The 22,268-nt window shown below is 34.3% G+C and overlaps 1 protein-coding gene across 2 annotated transcripts; it reads right to left on the reverse strand.

The window, feature by feature from the left end:
* Positions 1 to 8,028: 8,028 nt before the first annotated feature.
* On the reverse strand, positions 8,029 to 19,828 carry LOC115214139 (protein THEM6-like). Of its 2 annotated transcripts, XM_036504652.1 has the most exons (4): positions 16,683 to 16,745; positions 12,726 to 12,747; positions 12,364 to 12,563; positions 8,029 to 11,126 (listed from the first exon to the last, which is right to left on the reverse strand). In XM_036504652.1, the coding sequence occupies exons 1-4, from the start codon at positions 16,728 to 16,730 to the stop codon at positions 10,893 to 10,895; spliced, it is 504 nt and encodes a 167-aa protein (XP_036360545.1). In that variant the 5' UTR covers positions 16,731 to 16,745; the 3' UTR covers positions 8,029 to 10,892. The 2 variants fall into 2 exon arrangements, with proteins under 2 accessions (XP_036360545.1, XP_029639061.1); XM_029783201.2 differs by lacking the exons at positions 12,726 to 12,747; positions 16,683 to 16,745 and adding an exon at positions 19,307 to 19,828.
* Between the last annotated feature and the right edge of the window lie 2,440 nt (positions 19,829 to 22,268).

A 22,268-nucleotide genomic window follows, 5' to 3' on the forward strand; every position in this document is an offset into this window, starting at 1 on the left:
AAAACTTAATGTTTGTCAAAACAGCAGTGCTAATTATAAATTTCATACATTGGTACAAGGTCCTAAACCTATAGAGAAGTTCAGTGAGGTATATTATCGATTTAATTACATTACTGGAGCATACTTTGTTTTATAAACATCAAAAGAATAAAAACAGTGCAGAACTACTTTGAAACAATGTAACTAAGTACTGTACTTGACTGTGTCTGTCTATAAATTTCACTGCTCAGAATCATAAACATTTACCATTGAACTTGCTTGTAAACATTGATGAAAGAATTAAAAAAAAAAATCTTCATTTTCAACATCTATTTAGATTTTAATTGCTGAGGAGATGACAGGTATTTGTTTATCTCTCTCTATATAAAGCTGAAGTTGTCTGTGTATGGCAGGTTTGGGAGCCTTCAACTAACACTATCTCCTCCGAGACCCTGCGGTGCAAGTTGACCAAAATTGAGAGTATGATAGAAGAAGGCTTGCTCTTCCTTCCGTAGAAGAAAAAATTCAAATCGGACCATGTTAATACCAAAAATTATTTACATCAAAAAGGTGCTTTTTTTCTATGAGAATCCCTATTTTTTTACTATTTTTTTTACTGCTGTGTCACCATTTTTCTGTGTATTTCAACCAGAAAAATGTTCACTTAAAGAGAATATCAAGCTTTTTACTTTTCAAAAATTCCAATTCTAAAGGGCAGAAACAAACCCGAGCAACGCTGGGCGATACTGCTAGTTTTGAGATATTTTTCATCTATCTATTATGGAAATCTATATACAAGGGTCATCTAAATAAATCCTTATATTGATATAATATTATACATATATTTTGTATTTGTATCTGGTTTGCAAGATTCTTTATATGAATTTGTGTGTTGAAACAAATTAGCATAATGACTCTCCCTAGACACAACAAAATTATATATATATATATATATATATATATATATAATATAGCTTTTGTCTATGTTGTGGTTTAAAAACACAAAGGTAACCAGTACAATTTTTATGTTAAAAGTGCTTAGACCAGTGGCTTTCAAATGGCGCACCCATGGCACACCACGAGGGGTATCCAAGTGTGCTGTGGATTTGAAAAATAAAATTTAAGGCTTTAGAAAATCCATATGAATGCTTGAGTGTCTTGAAAAATCATGCTATTCGTAATTTTGTTATACTCAAGCATGATTAATTAAAAAGAAATTAAGCAAAAGGTTTTTATATTATTTTTTTCTAAATAATTAACTTTAAAGCAGTTTTTGTTTTTAAGCTTTTCATGCAAAGTAAATTGGTTATTTTTTCTTCAATTTTTAGTGTACCATAATATCAGATGAACAGAGAACCATTGGGATTTAAGCTTTATATATGTTATTTTATGTGAAATATATGGAGATGTTGATGTTAATCAATTGACCTAACAGATTGACAAACCAAAAGTTCAGGAGTAAAGAACATGTAAATTAACATATATATCACATAAATTAACATATATATATATGTGTGTTTGTATATACACACAAGTGTTTGTATTTGTGTGCTTATATGTGTGTGTGTGTGTGTATACGAATGTGTGGGGGTTTATAGATAAGTTGTATATGGCATCTATTTATATAAAAAAAAAAGTTCATGTTCACCATATTGTTTCAATACCAACAATGTGACACACACACACCCACACAAACGTGACCATATAACAGGAGGTAAAGGAAAAGTACCAGAATTTTGTATAGAAACATGTTCTGTTTGGAGCTCAATGAACAAAAGTTCCAGGCATTCAATCTGGATTCTTCAGATATTTATAAATAGGGCTTTATGTCTCTAAATCCAAGTAGCAACAATAGTAGTAATGATAGTGTGAAGCACTTTACAATACAGTGTTACAAACAGAAGAAAAAAATGTGAATTATGTAGGCAGTTAGAAAAAACACTAATTAAAGTTTAAATGAAACATAATTACTATTTGTTCTGTTAGGCTGAAGGTCAAGAAGACTATTTTTTTTTCCAGTTGTGCCATTGTGAAAATGTTTGGATGCAGAAGAGTGTATCCTTATGTGGCTATCAGATGCAATTTATCTGTTGTAACCAATATCTTATCATTGGGTATTACAGTGATTGTCAGTTTACTAGATATGGTGTATATTATTTTCAGAAATAAAATGTGTTAAAAGCAGAAATATTAGTGTCATATGAAATATATCAACCCTTTAGCATTTAAACTGACCATATCTGGCCCAAATATTCTACCTGTTTATTTTGAAACCAAGTAGATCTGGCCTTTCACATCTACCCTATGATGTCATTCTAAAAGTAAACAACCACATTATTGAAATCTCAGAGCTATGAGGCAATGCATGATTAATTCAAAACAATGTGAATAATAAATAAGCATTACACTCAAGTGAGTAATCTGAATGCTAAAGGATTAAGCTAGTCATCAAAAAAAAAAAAAAAAAAAAAAAAAATATATATATATATAAGCATCAAAGTTAATTCCGGTAAAGTTAGTTGTATCTTAAACTGTATTTATATAGTTGAAGTGAAGGTGAAGAGAAAATGGTTGTTGCAAGTAAACTCTATGATAATGAAGTTGCAGTCCATGGGGGTTTTTTTCTCGGTGGTGGGGGTCTCACATTTTACTCACTAACGAATTGAAAGATCATATGAACACTGTAGAGTGGTGGTAAGTTCTTAGCAAGCTGACAAATATTTAGTTCTTGCTTGGAGTCATTCTGCTTCGTTTATACTACTTGAGTGTTTGACTAGATTAGCCAATAACTTGGGGAAAAAAACAAGTTCCAAACCTTGGCACTGGGACTTTATTTTGGGTCATCAAATTTAACATAATCATTTGTTTCCATAAAGAAGCAGCCTAAAACATAAGACATGTTATGCATTCAACACAGGCAGATTTTCTTTTAGTAGTGGCTCCTATATGTGACAAGGTCAGCAGCTTTATTAGAAGTGAATGCCGACAGATAGATAATTATCATTAACTTGTGAAATGCTTAGCTTCTGCAAATTCTATTATGTTCTTGAAAGCATACAATATCAATCTTCTGAGCACTTGCTTTTCCTGCCAAAATCAATACTTTGGGTTCAAAGAATAAAACAAGGAAACGTGTGAAAGTGGTAACTAACCATGTGATAATATTGCAACGGCTGTTTCTGATAGTTTAAAAAATGTTATTCTTGAGGTATTAGACATAGTGTTATTACAATTAACAATTATAAAATGACAAGTCTAACAAAAATGATAATAGATTGGGTATTGAAACCAAGCACGTTGAACATTAAAATAAGGTTATTGCCAACATAATTTAATAAATAAATTACTATATACTCAACGGTGGTGCGTCAGCATGGCTGTTGAAGATTAAAATAAGGTTATTGTCATCATAATTTAATAAATGAATTACTATATACTCAACGGTGGTGCGTCAGGATGGCTACAGCTATGAGCTGAAACTACAGCAAAAAAAAAAAATGTTGAAACAATGTATTGTAATTAAATGCCCAGAGCAGAAAATTCAAATAATAATTTTAAAAAAAACAGGATAATTTTTTTTACCCAAAATAGCAAAACACCTTAAGCTTTAAGTTTAAAAATTAATTTAAAAAAAAAAAAGAAAAAAAAAAGCAATTTCCACATCGACAGAATATAGAGAAACAATATTGAATATCTGCTTGGCTTGATTTCATGTGGTAGTGGTAAAAAGCCCGACTCCACTTCTGAAACATAACCCCTTTTTCTTGGTACTTCTATAAAAACAAATGGAGGGGGATAACTCAATCCGGCTGTATATACTAAAAAGTAAAATTTCTATTTTAAAACGTGTAAAACCTTAATTTACAGAGAATCTATAATGAATTATAAAAATTACTAACTGGTAATTTATTTATGATTTGATAAACAATTCATACTTGTGATAAATACATTTAGTAAATCCTCATTCAGTGTTTGATAAGGTCAGGTGTTACACGTAAAGTTAAACCCAAAATATACCAGTGTCGTAAAAACCATCAGGATCGATTGACACTGAATACACTAATTTTATTGCAGATAACTATTTATTGTTATTTATTTATTTCCTATCACAACAAGTTTCTAATGGGTCAATCACAGGTTCACCACATTTCTAAAAGTGAGAGTGACAAGGGAGTATCTATAGCTCAAGGTAGAACAAATATCATAAGGGGCTTGGTTTGAAAAGCACTTTAATTGTTCCCTCACCAAGGTTTACACATTATGAATGTGTTTGAATATTTCACTGATATGCACCAGCAAAACACACACACACACATGATAAACTTTCACAGTTTCTCTCTATCAAATTTCACTCACAAGATGTTAGTCAACCCAAGGTTATAGTAGAAGATGTATCACTGATGTATCATTTAGTGCAATCAAACCAGGAATCATGTGGTTGTAAAGTGAACATTTTAAGTACACACCCAAGCTTGCATCCACAATGGACTAGATGTTTGACATACAAGTGTTACATCAAATGTAAAGTAATACTAGTTCAAAAATTTTGGCATAAGGCCAGGAATTTCAGGGGAGGGGGTAAGTCAATTACATCGACCCCAGTGCTCAACTGGTACTTATTTTATTGACCCCGAAAGGATGAAAGGCAAAGTTGACCTTAGTGGCATTTGAACTCAGAACCTAAACACAGACAAAATACTGCTAAGTATTTTGCCTGGCATGCTCGTGGTTCTGTCAGCTTGCTACCTTAAAATATATAGTAATATTAACATAGATTAATTTTTAAAATACCAACAAACACTCTAGTTTTTAAGATAGCTAAAGAAGGCAATAAATATTACTATACATTCCAGCTAGCTGATGGTAATATCAACACAAGTTAACAAGGGAGTTCCTATGTGGGAGCTCCACCTACTGCAAGTAGCAGCCAAATTTACCTTAAATTACAAGCTGCTATTTAAAAAAAAAAGAGAAGGGTACACATTGGATCATGTGGCTTTAAATTCATGAAAGGCAAACTCATTCCAATTGGAACACCTTTGATCATAGGACTCAGTTTGGGCTCACCTGATGCTAAATAACAAAAACAGCAGTAACCAGGTCAGTTGCTTTTAAGTGCTTTAGTCAGTTATGGAAGAAAATATGTCTACATCATATTATCATCATTTTTATGTGTTTCTTCCACACTGGCATTGGTTAGACAAGAATTTGAGGCTGTATTCTACAGCCTGATGCCTTTTCTGTCAACAACTATGACTTGTTATGTATATGTATACGCACATTACATATAATGGTTAGTTTTTAAAAAGAATTAGCATCAGAAAAGTATTATAGTCCTACAGCTAAATTTTGGTAATGCAATTCCATTACTACTGCTAGTTCAGAAGTAAAGGTCCCTACATTGAATCTAATGAGGTACAATGCACATGTCCAAGAATAAGGACACCTGCTGATGATCAAAGATCAAACCAAGAGTAAAATAGTAATCTTAGACACTTACACATTTAATCAGCATTATTCAACTAGAACTATGAAAACGACTAGTTTAGGTAAAATACCATCTAACCAGCACCTTGTCCCATTCAGAACTACATATTGCACTTGCCTCTTTTTACATGTTCTTACTTATATTTTGTTTCACTTCCCAAGCTCTTGTATGTAGTCATCATCTCCAAAGTCTCAATATTTGAATAAACCACTAGCATCCAACTCTTTAGATTCTGCATTAACCAAATCAATATCACATCTCCATCTGATGTCAGTGAACCCTCAAGAAATTGAAGCAATATCACTATTCTTCAAAGGCAAAAGTTAAAGAGAAAGAAAACTAAAATCTGCTATGAGTGAGTAAATTACTACTATTGTATCTAAAACTATTCTATGTATCTACACCATTATTGCTGTGTAATAAAAGAATCATTTCAATAAGTATTCTTTACAAACTACTTCATGAAGAAAAATGGAAACCATTGATAAAATGACTATAACTAGTTTATTGATAATGATATCATCATTATCATCATCAGTTATATATCTATTTTTCCATGTTAGAATGAGTTGGTTACGGTTACATTAAATTTTTTTATGCACCTCTATGAGCACACCTTCTGTGAACAGTACCAACAATAAACATTTGTTAGTTAACACAATGGGGTAAGTAGAATACCATATAATACCAGATAAAACTGAAGAGAAATGTTGAAATTTTGTACAAGTTTGCAATCAAATTTAATTAACCCTTTCGTTACTGTATTCATTTTAAGATGCTCTGTGTTTCTTTCAATTAATTGTAAATATAACAAAGAATTTAGTAAAATAACTTAGTTATCATTAAGCTACTGTTAGGATCATAAATTGGGACTAAGGTTTGGTGGTATATTTTAATGAAAAACTTATGAAAACAAGACATTTATACTACAGAGCCAGAGCCGGTTTTGGCCGGGTTAGTATCAAAAGGGTTAAAAATAAATATTTTAAAATATTTGGAAACTTGTGAAACTTACCCCTGAGACATTAGTTTAAATCAAGTCATATCTGAACAAAATAACAAACACAAACAGCACTTTGATAATATAAGTGCTGTAGTTAACCTATTGTAATAGGACTGTGTTAAAATCTGTTAACAGTGATTATAACCTGTAGGAAATAACAATACTGACTGCCGTACTAAATAACCAGTAGTAATTACAGCAATTAACAATTTGTTTAGAATGTGATGACAACTCAAGTGGTAACTAAAGCTTAATCCATATAGAAAAATATAAAAAGAAAAAAAAAGAGAATCAATAGTTTCCTTAATACATATACACACAATTTGCTGCTTTAGTTAGTAGTGAAACTTCATTGAAATTGAATGAAAGTGTTATGGTAGACTTTAGTAATAACTGAAAAAATATAGGTATTCTTATTTTGGGCAAGTTTAAAACCTCCACCTGGTCTTTCAATGCCTCTCTTAGAGCTAAGTCTGTTGCAAGCATTCAGACTAGGTCTCCAACTTGAGGATGACTTCTTTCCTTCTTCCACTCATCTTGTAGGCTCTGAACAGAGTAGTAGGTACTGTCCTTCTGCCTATGACTAAGTTATAAGACAAAAGTTACTTGGTAGTTTTTGTATTTGATTTGCAAAATTCTTTATGTGAATTCGTGTGTTGAAACAAAATTTATTGTGTCTAGGAAGAGTCATTATGCCAATGCTAATAACACATGCACTAGTTCAATTCCACTCCTTTATTTCTAACCAAAAATAAATAAAAAAACAAAAAAAAACAAAACAAAACAAATGACTGACTGTTTAACCAAGTTAAACAAATGATTAATTAATTAGTTGGATAGATATTTAACCAATTGACAAATAATAAAGAAGCGAAATTGAACCAGCGTGTGTGTTATTAATAATGGTGTAATGATTCTCCCTAGTCACAACAAAAATTACTTACATATATCTTTCAAACTGTGAAATAACATTGATTTATGTCCCTATTTCTTCAGTGATCCTTCAAATATTTCTTTGAAATTCAGTAAATATTAAAACAGTTACCACTTAATAAGCATTTCTTTTGATTAGGTTTGAAGTGAATTTTGTAGGGCAGAAAATATAGTTGACTGAGTTAATTTCTTTAAAGGGTGTCTCTCATCTATAGAAATGGAGAAACCTTCTCTTGCTAATGGCATTACCAATGTTTGTGAAAGAGGTCCCGATTTATGATCACATCCAGATTATGTATTTGGTCTGTCAAGAACTTGCCTATTAGGACAAACATCAAAACTGATCCCTTATCAGATTTTACATAAAAACAATGGGATACAGTAGCAGGTAGAGTAATGTATCAAACCTCGCTTCCAGCAGTCTTTATCAAATCCTTCAACCTTGAAATGATAATTTTAAAAAATACATAAAATGCAAACAAAATATATATATATATATATAATGTATACATACTTTTACATAAATAAAGTAATATATATATATATTTACTTAAAAAAAAAATTAACAAAATGTACATTTAAACATTTTACAAGCAAAACTAAAGCAAAACACAGAAACCATTGATTTACAATAAATGAGGGAGCTTTATAAATTAAGAGGAAGCGGATTAAGTCTGTAAGTGATAAACACTCAAAGGACCCTAAACCATTTTGGGCAAACAGATCTTCACATTAAACAGAGTTTTTTTCAGGTTTATGACAACCACCCTTATAATTAAATAGCTGGATACAATTATTATATTACTAGTACTTATATCAACCCCAGTTGATTTGAACCTCATAGCATTTGAGAATAGACCAGTACAATATGTAACTAAATGGGTTAAACCAAATTTATAGAGGAAAGGGAGTGATGTGTTGTAATATTTATCATTCCCAAAGACATTATGAGTTGCAACTGTGTATCAGAACCATTTCAGATTAATCAGGTAAGAATTTACATGTATACCCAAACTTATCTATACACACATTCATACAATTGGTTTTGCCTGTTTTTCCTGTATCTATACACACATTCATTCACATAATTGTTTTTTCCTGTTTTATATTTGTTTATCGAATTAGTTCATAGATACATATTCATACACAAATACCTTTATAATTACATGTGTAACCTACACTAAGTCACTGACAACTCGGGTAAAAAAAAAAATCATGAAGTTTTGCATACTGATCAACATAAAGTTTTAGATCAGTAAGTATGTACACAAACTCCAACAAGAATGGCTTAAAATGGGTACAACCTATCACTGAGTCACAGGCCAAAAAAAACTGATAAAGTAAACTAAGGTTTAAAATCAAAAGCAAATATGATTCAGTCAAACGTTACATCCAGCATGAGACCAGCAAAAGAGATTTAATCACAAGAGAAGATGAACTCGACACCTCATAACAAATCTCCTCAGGGGAAAAGAGGTCACTGAGCTTTGTTTTGAATCACTGACCTAAGCCTTTTATACCGACATGACATCGAGATATGTAAGTTTGATCACAAAACAGAATGCAGCCAACTTTTCATAGCAAGCTTTCTGGTTTGTGTGGTCTGCCTTAAGTCACTGGATTTTAACTTCTGAACCAGTGACTTAAGGTCTAAAACCAAATAGGTCTCATGTATTGATGTAACTGAGACTGACAAAACAGGAGAAAGAATAGAATGAGATTGCTGATTTTTTTTTTTTTTAATGAAAGGAAAATCTCCGTCCAGTCAATGCTACCAACATCACTAACCTTGACCTTAAGTTTGACCACCATAAACCAATAGTAGAAAACTATTATACAAAGTGAAAAAAATATATTAGGAAGAATTCTTCTGTATGCTGTATCTTGTTTCATTTTTTTTTATGTCCATTTTTCCATACCATTTATTATACAAGTATAATAATAATGAGGTATTGTTTTATAGCCTGATGCTCTTCCTGTCACTAACCCTTGTTTTTCAAAACGTATATTTTATTTTAATTGCATGATATCAGGGATAAGCCAATGATTTCAACATGAAATCTTTGACTTTATAAAAGACTACCATTATTTAGCTTACTCTATATTTCTTTCATGGTTTACATAAACCATTTACAAGAAATCAAAAGTCATCATCACTATCATAATCATCCACATTCTTATTAATATTAAGTTGGTGAAATGCTGATATGAAATGTTAGATCAATTGCCTTTCGGTATTTGGTTCTGTCCATCTACATTATGAGTTCAAATCCTGCCGGGATCAACAAAAACAAATACCAATCATATGCTACAATGATTCAATCAATTATATCTCACTCTTAAAAATTTGTGACCTTATGACAGAGGGAGAAATCATCATTATCATTGTTGCCATCATCATCATCTTGTATTATATCTTATGTGCATGATATCAAGAACAAACCAATGATTTCAACATGAAACCTTTGACTTTATAAAATCTAAAATGATATAATTCAGGAATAGAGAATGAAGTTGGAATAATTCTACTTTGTAAAATAGCTTTAAAAAATGTTTTCTAACCACTGTCCCAAGATAATGCAGTAACTTCTGGAAAATATTTCCAGTAAACAATCTCAAATTACAAACCTAAAATCTTTTGACACCAATCCACCTGAGACCAACCCTACTTCTATGATACAAACTTATTGTTTTAAAGCGGCCTAAATTAAAATCTTCTATCAAATTTTCACAATCATTTAAGTTCTAAATACCAGTTTAATAATGACAGAAATATAGTTACAAAGGTTAAACCATTTTACTCAATAATATTTAATATATTGGTATTCTAAATTGTTAACCATATTATCATTTTCATTGCAGTTAATAGAGCAGAGAAAATGAAACATTATAGAGCTTTGCTTATTTTCTGTTCAGTCAACTGAAGAGAGACCACCATTATTTAGCTTACTCTATATTTCTTTCTGTTTTACACAAACCATTTCTAACAAATCAAAAGTCATCATTGCTATTATAATCATCAACAATCTTATCATTATTAATATTAAAGTGGTGAAATGATGATATGAAATGTCAGATCAGTAGCCTTTCATATTTGGTTCTGTCCATCTATATTATGGGTTCAAATCCTGCTAGGGTTGACAAATAACAACTACTAGCCATATGCTACAATGACTCAGTCAATTATATCTCTCTCTTAAAAATTTGTGACAGTGGGAGAAATCAACATCATTATCACCACCACCATTATTATCATTATCATTATTATTATTATTTGCTTCAAAAAGCAAACCAAAAGATGATCTTTCCATAAGAAAAAATATATTTGATATGTTAATGTATGAGTTAATAACATATGTTGGTCAACAACAACAACAGAAACATTAAACATTTAAAAAACAAAACCAAAAAAATAAATAGTAGAGAGGTGGTCAAAAGTTTCTAAGACCTCACTGGGAAACTTAATTGGTTAATTAATTAGGTAATTAATTAATTAGTCTTCCGTAGCTTTTCACTTGACAGTTGGTTACTCTCAATCCATTTTTGTAGTTCTGGACTCACATTAGGAGGGTCAATATTTCTTCCTTCAATTTCATAAATAAGGTCTTGTGGCGTGACTCCCAACAAAGCCAGATTTATATAAACAACAGCACAGATGAACTTATCTTTTTGTCGTTCAAATACGTGTTGCAAATATATAGCTTTATTGTCCCAGCTGAGAATCTACAAGAAAAAGCAAAAGATATGAGAGAGAGAGACAGAAAGGGAGTATCTGTGTTTGTTCATCACTCACTACATACATCTGTGTGAAGGCACATGGCTTAGTGGTTATGATATTTGGGTTGCAATCGTTAGGTCATGAGTTCAATTGCTGGCAATGCACTGTGTCCTTGAGCAAGACATTTTATTTCACATTGCTCTAGTTCATTCAGCTGGCAAAAATGAGTAGTATCTGTATTTCAAAGGGACAGCCTTGCCATATTCAGTGTCATGCTAAATCTCCCGGAGAACTACATTAAGGGCACACATGTCTGGAATGCTCATCCATTTGCACGTTAATTTCACATTAAGCAGGTTGTTCCATCGATCAGAGCAACTGGAACCCTTATTGTACCCAATGGAATGTCAGCTACATCCATCTCTAACCATCTACCATTCTCTGCTCACACTGTTATGATATTACCTACCTTTCTTTCCCCACAAATTCATTGCCTATATTCTCCCTTATAATTTACCTTCTTGTACCTTGAAAGTATGCTCTGGCACCCTGTCCCCATTAACTTTATCTTCCTTTCACATGGAGTAACCATATATCTCATCTGTAGCAAGACACCTGTGCTTGTTTCTTTATCTTTCAATACCTCTTCCTCTCTCAAATATACTCCCACTCAATAAAGAGGGCTTTTTCTTCCTTTTCTTTGTCTTACAAGTAAGTTCATGACTTCACTACTGCTGATGTTACGGAAAAAGCATCCTGTACACACTGTGTAGTGGTTGGCATTAGGAAGGGCATCCAACCATTGAAACCATGCCGAAGCCAACACTGGAGCCTGATGCAGCTCTGCAGTTTGTAAGATCCTGTCAAACCATCCAACCCATGTCAAGATAGAAAACAGATATTAAACGAAGAAGATAATGATGATCTTACACATATGCATAGACATTATTCTGTAATTGTAATGTGTTCAGGCAAGTGCCCTCTCCTGTAGCCCTGTACCAACCAAAGTCTTATGATTGGATTTGGTAGAGAGAGACTTAAAAAATCCTGCCATATATATAAATATATATATCACACACACATGACACACAATCACACACATATACATAGAATGCCTTTGACTATAGATTAACTTATCCCTCTCCGAAATTTCAGGACTTGTGCCTCTATTAGTAGCAATTATTGGTCTGTTGGATCAAGGCTAACCAAGGGTTGAACAACAACAACAACAACATATTTTACCTTTGTCTTAATTGTGTAAATATCAAACAACTGGATGGAGCGCCTGTATCGGATGGTTGAAGCCTTCACTAACATTCGACCTCTTGTCTTCAAGCCACTGTTACGGATCCAGAATGAAAAGCGTGCCCAGTCACACTCACGGAGGTAACGTGCATTGTTCATATGCCATTGAAAATCCATGTCTGTAGTGAGGCAGATAGCTGAGGGAAAGAAAACAAGAAGTCAAAGATGGTGACATAAAAGCTAGCAGTGGTAATGGTAACGGCAGTTATAGTAAATATCCATATAACTACACATACATATACACAATCACACTAACGGGAAGACAAAAACTGTGCAAAAGCCCATCTGATAAACTGTACCTTTTCTTGAATGGTTTAAAACCAGCACCTCACCTTTACAGAAGTGATACCCAACCTATTTTGCATTATGAATTAATTTCATGCAAGACAATTTTTCCACAGACCAGGGGATCACATGCATAACAAAACACAATAAAGTGCATGATATATGATTTAATCATTACATATATTATACATATCTATTAGATCTAAAATACATATAAAATGCAAAAACACCTGGCAAACTGCAGTAGTCAATGAAATAGAAATAAAATTTTAAAATTCATTCTTTCTGTATAGCCCAGTAGCAAATGATCCATGGGCTGGTGGTTGAAGATCATTGCTTTAATAGATAACCCATAGAATCTGCAAAATATTTTTTTTAAAACACTCAAGGGAAATAATCCATTTCATTGTTTATGTTGAATTACTTTGAATACAGATTTTTTGTGTGTCCAATTTCTAATTTTTGCAGATAATATCACTTTATTTGACATGTGAGTAGAACTCATGTATGGAAACCTCATGACACTTAGATTGTTGAAAAAAATCGATAATAGGGCTCCTCCAATGGATCCTTCTATCTACTACATATCACTAATATTTTATTTAAACAACCCAAGGGAAATAACCCATACCACCTGCAGATTTTAGCGAAGCGATCAATATTTGATTCTCATGAATGGCCAACCTAATTCTGCATTTCACTACTCACAGTTTTGAACTGCTAAACATTATTATTGCACTTCCTTAATTTGAATCTTAAATGTTAAAGACTTCATTCATACATTTCTATACATACATACTTATCTGAATGCCCATTACTCTGATAATTCTGCAGTTTTACAGTTACACTTTTACCATGACAGTAGATACATTTTTTAATCCCACAATGTATTTGTAGTGGCTTCATGCAGGCATAGCAAGGATTCGATCCTCAATTGCCAAATTCCACTCAACACTTCAACAGCGCTTTTCTCACAGTAAAACAATAGTTTTTCTGTGAATGACAACAGTTATACATTTCCCAGCTGCCTTCACTAAGCAGAATAATATCTTTGCTGCTTGACCCTTCTAACCTCTTCTAGGCCACCAATGGCTGGAATGAAGATAATAGACCTCCAACGAAATTATTTGTTCTCAACAATATGTCTATTCTTCTGGCTGCTTTTTGATAGTTATAAAAACCAGAACTTCATAAGCTAAAGGCATACATATATATGTATGTGTATGTAATACAATTTTTCTGAATTTTCAGATTTTATATATACTAGGCTACTGGTTTTAATTTGATGTTAATTAAATTAATATTCAATTTATCACCCTCATTATGTATGTATGTATGTATATATACATATATATATATGTTTGTGTGTGTGAATATGTGTGTGTGTATGTGTGTATATATATATATATATATATATATATTTACTTATATATAAAGTATACTAGCCATCTCAATATGGCTAACCACTAGGGGTGGGTGTTACTGTAGCTTTTTAGCCCAGGAGATCATCGTCTCCAGCTGGCTTTAGACACAATTTCTGTGCCCTTATGATATTTGCAAAGGGAGGTCATCCCTCTTGTAAACCTAAGTGATACGCATGGACTGCAGTTTCGAGATTATTGTCTCTTGTCAACACACGATAATCACCGGTTTTCGATGAGGAGAGACCTGTTTGCGAATATCTATTTAATGTTTTTCCCAGTAACCACTGACACTGATTTCGAAAAACGGTCTGAAAGCAATAATAAATCTCTGAATGAGATGTAAACAGTAAGCGCTTGACAACGTAAAGTATACTAGCCATCTCAATATGGCTAACCACTAGGGGTGGGTGTTACTGTAGCTTTTTAGCCCCAGGAGATCATCGTCTCCGAGATTTATTATTGCTTTCAGACCGTTTTTTGAAATCAGTGACAGTGGTTACTGGGAAAAACATTAAATAGATATTCGCAAACAGGTCTCTCCTCATCGAAAACAGGTGATTACCGTGTGTTGACAAGAGACAATAATCTCGAAACTGCAGTCCATGCGTATCACTTAGGTTTACGAGAGGGGATGACTGCCCTTTGCAAATATCATAAGGTCACAGAAATTGTGTCTAAAGCCAGCTGGAGACGATGATCTCCTGGGGCTAAAAAGCTACAGTAACACCCACCCCTAGTGGTTAGCCATATTGAGATGGCTAGTATACTTTACGTTGTCGAGCGCTTACTGTTTACATCTCGTTCAGAGATTTATTATTGCTTACTTATATATATTTATCCACTAATGCAGTGTGAGCACTCATTCTCATTGATGAATATTAGCATTTATATTGAGTCATCTCAAATAACGCGGGTTTTTCATTTGCATGAACTAACAGTCGGATGGGGACAGGATAAACTACCTGGACCAACTAGCTATAAAAGCAGGTAGTGACTTTACCTTGAACTTATTCTTAGTGCAAGTTTTGAAGAGTGCAGTTCAATTTTAAGTTATTTTTACAAAGCTATAATGGAAGTGACAAAGGAGCATATTCAGCATATTTTGCTTTATGAGTTCAATAAAGGTAACTATGCAAATGAAAGTGAGACATCTGCATGCCATTGGAAAAGTCAGCAAATTGGGTCAATAGGTTCTTTACAAATTTTCTGAGTCTAACCATATGCAGAGAGCAGATGTATGCTCTTCTTTGTTGTCACGTCTCACAAATGAACTTTTTTCAACCGAATAATGACTGGTGACGAGAAATGGGTTCTCTATAAATATGTCAAGTGCTGAAGACAGTGGGTAGAGAAAGGAGAAATACCAGCACCCCCGGCTAAAGAAGGTTTTCACCCATGTAAGGTGTTGTTATCTATTTGGTGGGATATGAAAGGTTTAATCCACTTTGAGCTTTTAAGCCCAAACCAAATGATAACAAAAGGGATCTACTGCAAGCAGCTTGAGTGGCTTAAGTCAGTGCTAGAAGGAAAATGACCATCCTTGGTTTCAAGATAAAAGGTGTTCTTCCATCAAGATAATGCTCAGCCACATGCAGTGAGAATGACATTACAAAGGTTGGAGCAGTTTGAATGGGAAACGATGCCCCACCTGCTACATTTACTGGACATTGCCCCATCTGATTATTGTTTATTCCGTAGTCTTCAAAATCATTTGGATGGAAAAAAATATGATTTCTGTAGACGATGTCAGAACAGTACTGGAGGAATATTTTTCGTCATGGACAAGTGAAATTTGGAAGAGGGGCTTTGCAAGTCTACCAGAGAGATGGAAGAGCATTGTAGAAAATGAAGGAGAGCATATTTTGGACTAAAAAAGAACTTTGTTTATCTTAATTTTGAAAAATAAAAGCATAAAAAACACATTATTTATGGGATGATCCACTCGGAGTGGTTGGTGTAAGGAAGGGCATCCAGCTGTAGAAATTCTGCCAGATCAGAGTGGAGTCTGGTGCAGCCATCTGGTTCACCAGACCTCAGTCAAATTGTCCAACCCATGCTAGCATGGAAAGTGGACGTTAAACGATGATGATATATATATATATATATATATAGTGTATCCCGGTCGAACCGTCCAACCCGTGCTAGCATGGAAAATGGATGTTAAACGATGATGATGATGATATATATATATATACTGTATATACATACACACTTATATACACGTGTATTTGTTCCCCACCTCCACTTGACAACCATTGTTCATTTGTTTACTTAGCAGCAGCTTAGTAATTTGGCATAAGAGACCAATAGAATAAATGCCAGCCTTAAGAATAAGTACTGGGGTTGGTTCATTTGACTAAGAGCCTTCAAGGTGGTACCACAGCATAACTGTAGTCCAATGACTGAAACAAGTAAAAAAGTAAAGGGTTAATGTTGAAGAGTTTTTGAAACATAATCACAGAAGAGATAATACTGTGATGGTATAAGGAAACTATTCTCTTTACTGGAGCCTATATAACTCTTTTAATATCAACCCTATCCTGAAACTTCCCTTGTAAGGCTTTGACTGAGATTCACCAAGCAGTGATTTAACATGATTGGATGCTTAAATTTCTAATGACCATAGTGATTACATTTGTGTTATCGTTAAATTATAAATATGAGAAGTGAACATTATGTGTGTGTATATATGTGTGTGTGTGTGGGTGACTTTGCAGTTTCAGTTTGAATTCACAAATGAGAGATTTATCTAGAAACTGATTAGACATTGTGCTTCACTTATGACTATTCCATAAAGATTTTTGGTTAAAAAAGAAATTTCAAGAAAACTCAACAAAACCATATCCTTCTTACCTTTCCAGAAAGCTGATTCTGAGAACATGCATTCCTCATATTGATTTGGTACCTATTACTAACAGTAGTTTAGTCTTTGAACTTACAAGTGAAATGTTCTCTATAGTACACCTGAGCATTGTATACAATAAGATCATTATCATTATTTCTCAAATTGATTTGGTCCTCATTACTGACAGTAATAGGAATCAAATTATTGGTAGGCTGTGGTTTGAGGCCGAAAATTCTCCATATTGATCTGGTATTTATTCCAAACAGCCATTACTGGTAGACTCTTGCCTGAAAATCTACATTCCCTAGATTGATATGACAGCTTCCCTTTTAGCTAATTTAGTGTCTGGTCTGAAACAGAATATATTGATCTTGTACCTATTCATCAAATAATCTAGTATCTATTCCTGATAGCTAGGTGAACTGACAGGTAGAATCTATTTTGAAGCTGAACAACCCCACACTGATCTTGTGTCTACACCTGACAATAAGATAATATTCTTGTTTAGCTAGATCATCTTTGATTGAGTAGAACTGTGAGCAGAATTATGTTCCAGTTTCGTCTTTTTATATATTCAGGACAACATTAACCTATGTGTCGTACTTTTTAGCTACTAACCCTACTTTTTAAGACAGAGAGCGAAATTTGGGCGCTGTTTCTACCAGATGAAGCCACTGATTAGAGACTCATTTGTTCCTCTGTGGTAACGTAGATGTAATAAGCATTCTGCTTAGACTCTATGAAAAACAGCACGATTTGAAGTTCAGAACCATGTGTGTGCATACAGTGGAAATAAACAGGTATATGAGTTGTCTGCTACATAACAAACGGCAGAAAGATGTCGAGTAGGGGTTAACAAATGAGAGCGGGAAGGAGGGAAGGAAGAATAGACGTTATCAAATAAATAGAAAACAACGGAAAGTTGCATTGAACTAAATGATAAAACGGTATATTGATCGCCTTGCCAGATATAGCCTTATATACATCCGTATGCATGCATGTATGTATGTATGTATGTACGTATCTATGTATGTATGTATGTATGTGTAAGTGTGTGTGTGTATGAAAGAGGGTCATCCAAGGTAAGCGTGAGCGATAAAGGAAACGAACGAAAATAGTTGATCAGTTAAAGAGAAAAACATGAATACTTGAGAAAATACGTACATTCATACACACACACACACACACATTTCTACACAGTTTATATATATATATATATATATATGGGGCTTTATATATATATATATATATATATAGCACCAAATGTTTTCCTTTTTATTTCTCTTTGCTACCTGCATGATGTTTTTAGCGCAATGTTATGAGATATACCGTGTGTGCTTAGCGAGAGGGAGACAGGGTGAGAACTAAGACATGCTGCGAATGATGACTGCGACACTTACATCACCACTAAGATAACATGAGTAACAACTGATCGGGGGTTTGGGGTGCAACCCCATAATACTTGTTTTGTTACTTGTAGGTGCCTAGCAGGCTCTAATTAGATCGAAATAATTCGTAGTAGTTTTTAGAGGTTACAGTTTAATTGCTTCTCTCTCTCCGATAATATCTGAAACAGCAACCTTCTATAATGATTTATTATTATTTTATTACATAGGCTAGCATTATAAATAGGATATGGCAAGTTCCAGCGCACCTCATACCTTCTATATTTTGTTTTTATCGATCCCATCGTTTTCTGACGGAAGAAAAAGGATATAATTTCTCGGTGAGGTTTGACCGAATCAGTTGTAAAAATAAAATAAGATAATTTCAAGTCTAAGATGGGGTAAATAAGGTAGTATTAAATTCATGTCCTTTCCTAAGGGCAATACAGTAGCAGGGGTAAGTAAAATGATTCTAACCAGAACTGGAATGCACGCCGGAAGCTTTAACTTTACGCTATTGTAGAGTCGAGACAACCCTTTATGCTATGGTACAGACGATGATTTCAGCTCTAATAATAACAATATTTAAAAAATGGTGGTGATTATTTTAAACCCCCAGATCAGTCTTGATCGAGCAGACCAATGATCGAAAACATTGTAGCTATTACCATCCTTGTAGATATGACCCTATTATCTTTCTTTCGTTCTTTCTTTCTATATGTGTGTATATCGTTTATTGTCAAATGTGTCAAGTCATTATTTAAGACGGTGGGGTGTGATTTGAGGGATATTTGGCTGCTGTTTCTAGCAAATCGAGGAACCGTATTATGATGAGATTAGTAAGAAAAAAAAAAGCACTAATCAATGATAGACACTAACAACTGCCGTGGTTATAAGAACAAAAAAAAAAGGTTTACTTTTTTTCTTGATACGAAACATACCTTTGTAACCATCTTCCTCCATCACGTCTCTCCTGCCGATCAGCTTGGTAAGAAGGACATTTCCAGTGACGACCAGCACTGTCCGAATAAAATAGTGGACATCGAAGAGGACATAGGCTGCCAGCACGATGTAGCAACTGTAGTTCTTGAAAATGCCGCCGATTTTGGCAAAAGACATTTCGTAAATCATGGTCAGACGGCGATGCGAACCAGGGGCACAGGACAGTTGGGTGGCATGGAGGGAGAAATAGAGCTGTAAATTAGAAAGGTATTAGTTATTCGTTAGCTACGGAGTGTCCGGCTGAGCTGTTCGTTCATGGCTTCTAGAGGTTGATTTACAATGAGCCGGTATTGTGAGGTGAAGGAAGAGCAGGAACGTCCGCCTGAGATAGTGTAATGATGAATGATGAATGAGAAAGAGCCATCCAGTACAATAGAGAGAGAAATACGAGAGAAGCAGATTGGTGGTGCGAGGTAACAGGCCAGCAAATGAAAGAGGCAAGAATGAGCAAATGAAGGAGAGAGACAGAGAGGAGAGAGAGAGAGAGAAAACAAGAAATGGGGAAAGAGAGAGAAATAGACAGAGTGAAAGAGCTAGAGAGAGAAGATAGAAGGAGATTGGTGGAGATGAGAGGTAACAGGCCGGTAAATAAAAAAGGGGGATTGGCACGAATAAAGGGAGGGAGAAGGAGAGAGAAGAAAGTGCGAAGTTGGGGAGTGCGAGTGAAAGGAAGAGAAACAGACAGAGTAAAAGAGAGGTCAGAGAAATGCACGGATAAGGTGAAGAGAAGGCAGAGAGAAAATAGAAATATAGAAAGAGACGAGGGAGAGAGAGTAATACTGAGAGGTAATATACCGGCAAGTGAAGCGGTATGGAAAGGTGGGGCGGGGGAACCGCTGCGGTAAGAAAGATAATATGATAAAGGAGAGGAGTGGGAGGAGACGGTATAAAGAGAAAGTAACTTTCCGTTTATTCCGACTGATGTACTATTGTAGAGTTTTTTAATAGGAAAGTGAAAGAGGAAATATTGCTTTCAAGTTTTGGCACAAAGCCAGCAATTTTAGGAGAGGGCGTAGGTCAATGTAATCGACCTCAGTTCTTGACTGGTACTATATTTGATCGACTTCCATAGGATGAAGGGCAAGGTTGACCACAGGCGAATCTGGACTGAGAATGTAAAGAGCTAGAAGAAATGCTGCTAAGCATTTTCTCCAATGCGCTAACCATTCTGCCGGTTCGCCCCCGCTTGAAATCAGAAATATTGTACTGTCAGTAGTTGTCATTCAATTCCAGGTCAGCCTCAACCGAACAGATCTACGATTCAGAATCAGACCATCAGTATTATTTATTTATATATATATATATATATATATATATATATATATATATATCTAGCACAACTTAGCCCAATATATATTTTTCTTAGGAGTGGCTGTGTGGCAAGTAGCTTGTTTACCAACCACATGGTTCCGGGTTCAGTCCCACTGCGTGGCACCATGGGCAAGTGTCTTCTACTATAGCTTCAGGTCGACCAAAGCTTTGTGAGTGGATTTGGTAGACGGAAACTGAAAGAAGCCTGTCGTATATATGTGTGCGTGTCTGTGTTTATCCCCCAACATCGCTTGGCAACCGATGCTGGTGTGATTACGTCACCATAACTTAGCGGTTCGGTAAAAAGAGACCGATAGAATAAGTACTAGGTTTACAAAGAATAAGTCCTGGGGTCGATTTGCTCGACTAAAGGCAGTGCTCGAGCATGGCCACAGTCACATGACTGAAACAAGTAAAAGAGTAAAAGAATGGTTTAGTAAATTGCTAATATGTATACAAAAATTAATATAAACAGCCATGTGCAATGTGTTACTGTAAAGGAAAACTATAATTGCAACTAAATGCGATGAAGGGTGTTAGGACACCTACATTGCTAGAAATAGGAGCTAAAATGTTCTAATGCTGTAGTTAAAGCACATAATTATAAACATATATGCTGACAGGGGCTGTAATTGTCCAAAACACCAGTTGAGAGTTTCTTATACTGAGTGATCAGTTGAGCTATTTTTGTAGTGTCGTCAGTAAGGACCACTTGCTCGGCTGATTCCAGGCTTAATTGCCAATCAGCATATATGTAATCACCATAAAAATTCATGGATGCATTTCTAGCAATGTAGATGTTCTAACATCCTTAGCTGCATTTAGTGACAATTAGAGTTTTTCTTTATGGCAACACATTGCGCATGGCTTTTTCGGCAAACCTATAATGAAAATTTGTCTCCTTTTTCTTTTTCAATATACTATATCTATGCATAATTCAATGTGTTATAGTGCAGTGTTGCTATTTAACACCAGGTCAGTGTAGACTGAGCAGCTCTATGATCAGCTGAGCTATCTTTTGTTTTCTGGCATAGTGTATTGAGGATTGCCTCACCAAATGTGTCCTTCCTATTTTTCAAGACTGGAGTTGATATAAAGGAGATTCAGCTGCTATTTGCAGTAGGTCAATTTTTTGCTTTCAAGCATAGTATATCTAGGACTTACCAAATGTGTCTTCCCTCTTTTTCAAGACTGTGGATGAGATTCAGCTACTATTTCTAACAGTTTGAGTGACTATGTAGAACTTTCCTTGTTGACCTGTGTGCTGTAATCTGGTGTTGCTAATTGAGCAGACTTATGATCAAAGGAATTCCAGCCATGACCATTTCCTCTATATTTTAGAAAGTGAATCTAGCTTTGTTGTTCAATGTGTCATAGGACTTTTTAAGCCAGTAGACTATGATTTTGATAAGAGGGAGATTTGAATGCTATGTCCAGCAGATTGGATGAATGTGCTTTTGTAGACAGTACTTTCTTATGGTTGTTGTTTAACAACAGGTCACCTTAGTGAACAGTCCTACAAACCAAAGCCTTTTGCCTGTTAATCACATCTTTTGTTTCAAGTAAAAGCACATCCTGGATGTATGTCTT

Source organism: Octopus sinensis, linkage group LG7, assembly GCF_006345805.1.
Source record: "Octopus sinensis linkage group LG7, ASM634580v1, whole genome shotgun sequence".
In the NCBI taxonomy this organism is placed as follows: domain Eukaryota; kingdom Metazoa; phylum Mollusca; class Cephalopoda; order Octopoda; family Octopodidae; genus Octopus; species Octopus sinensis.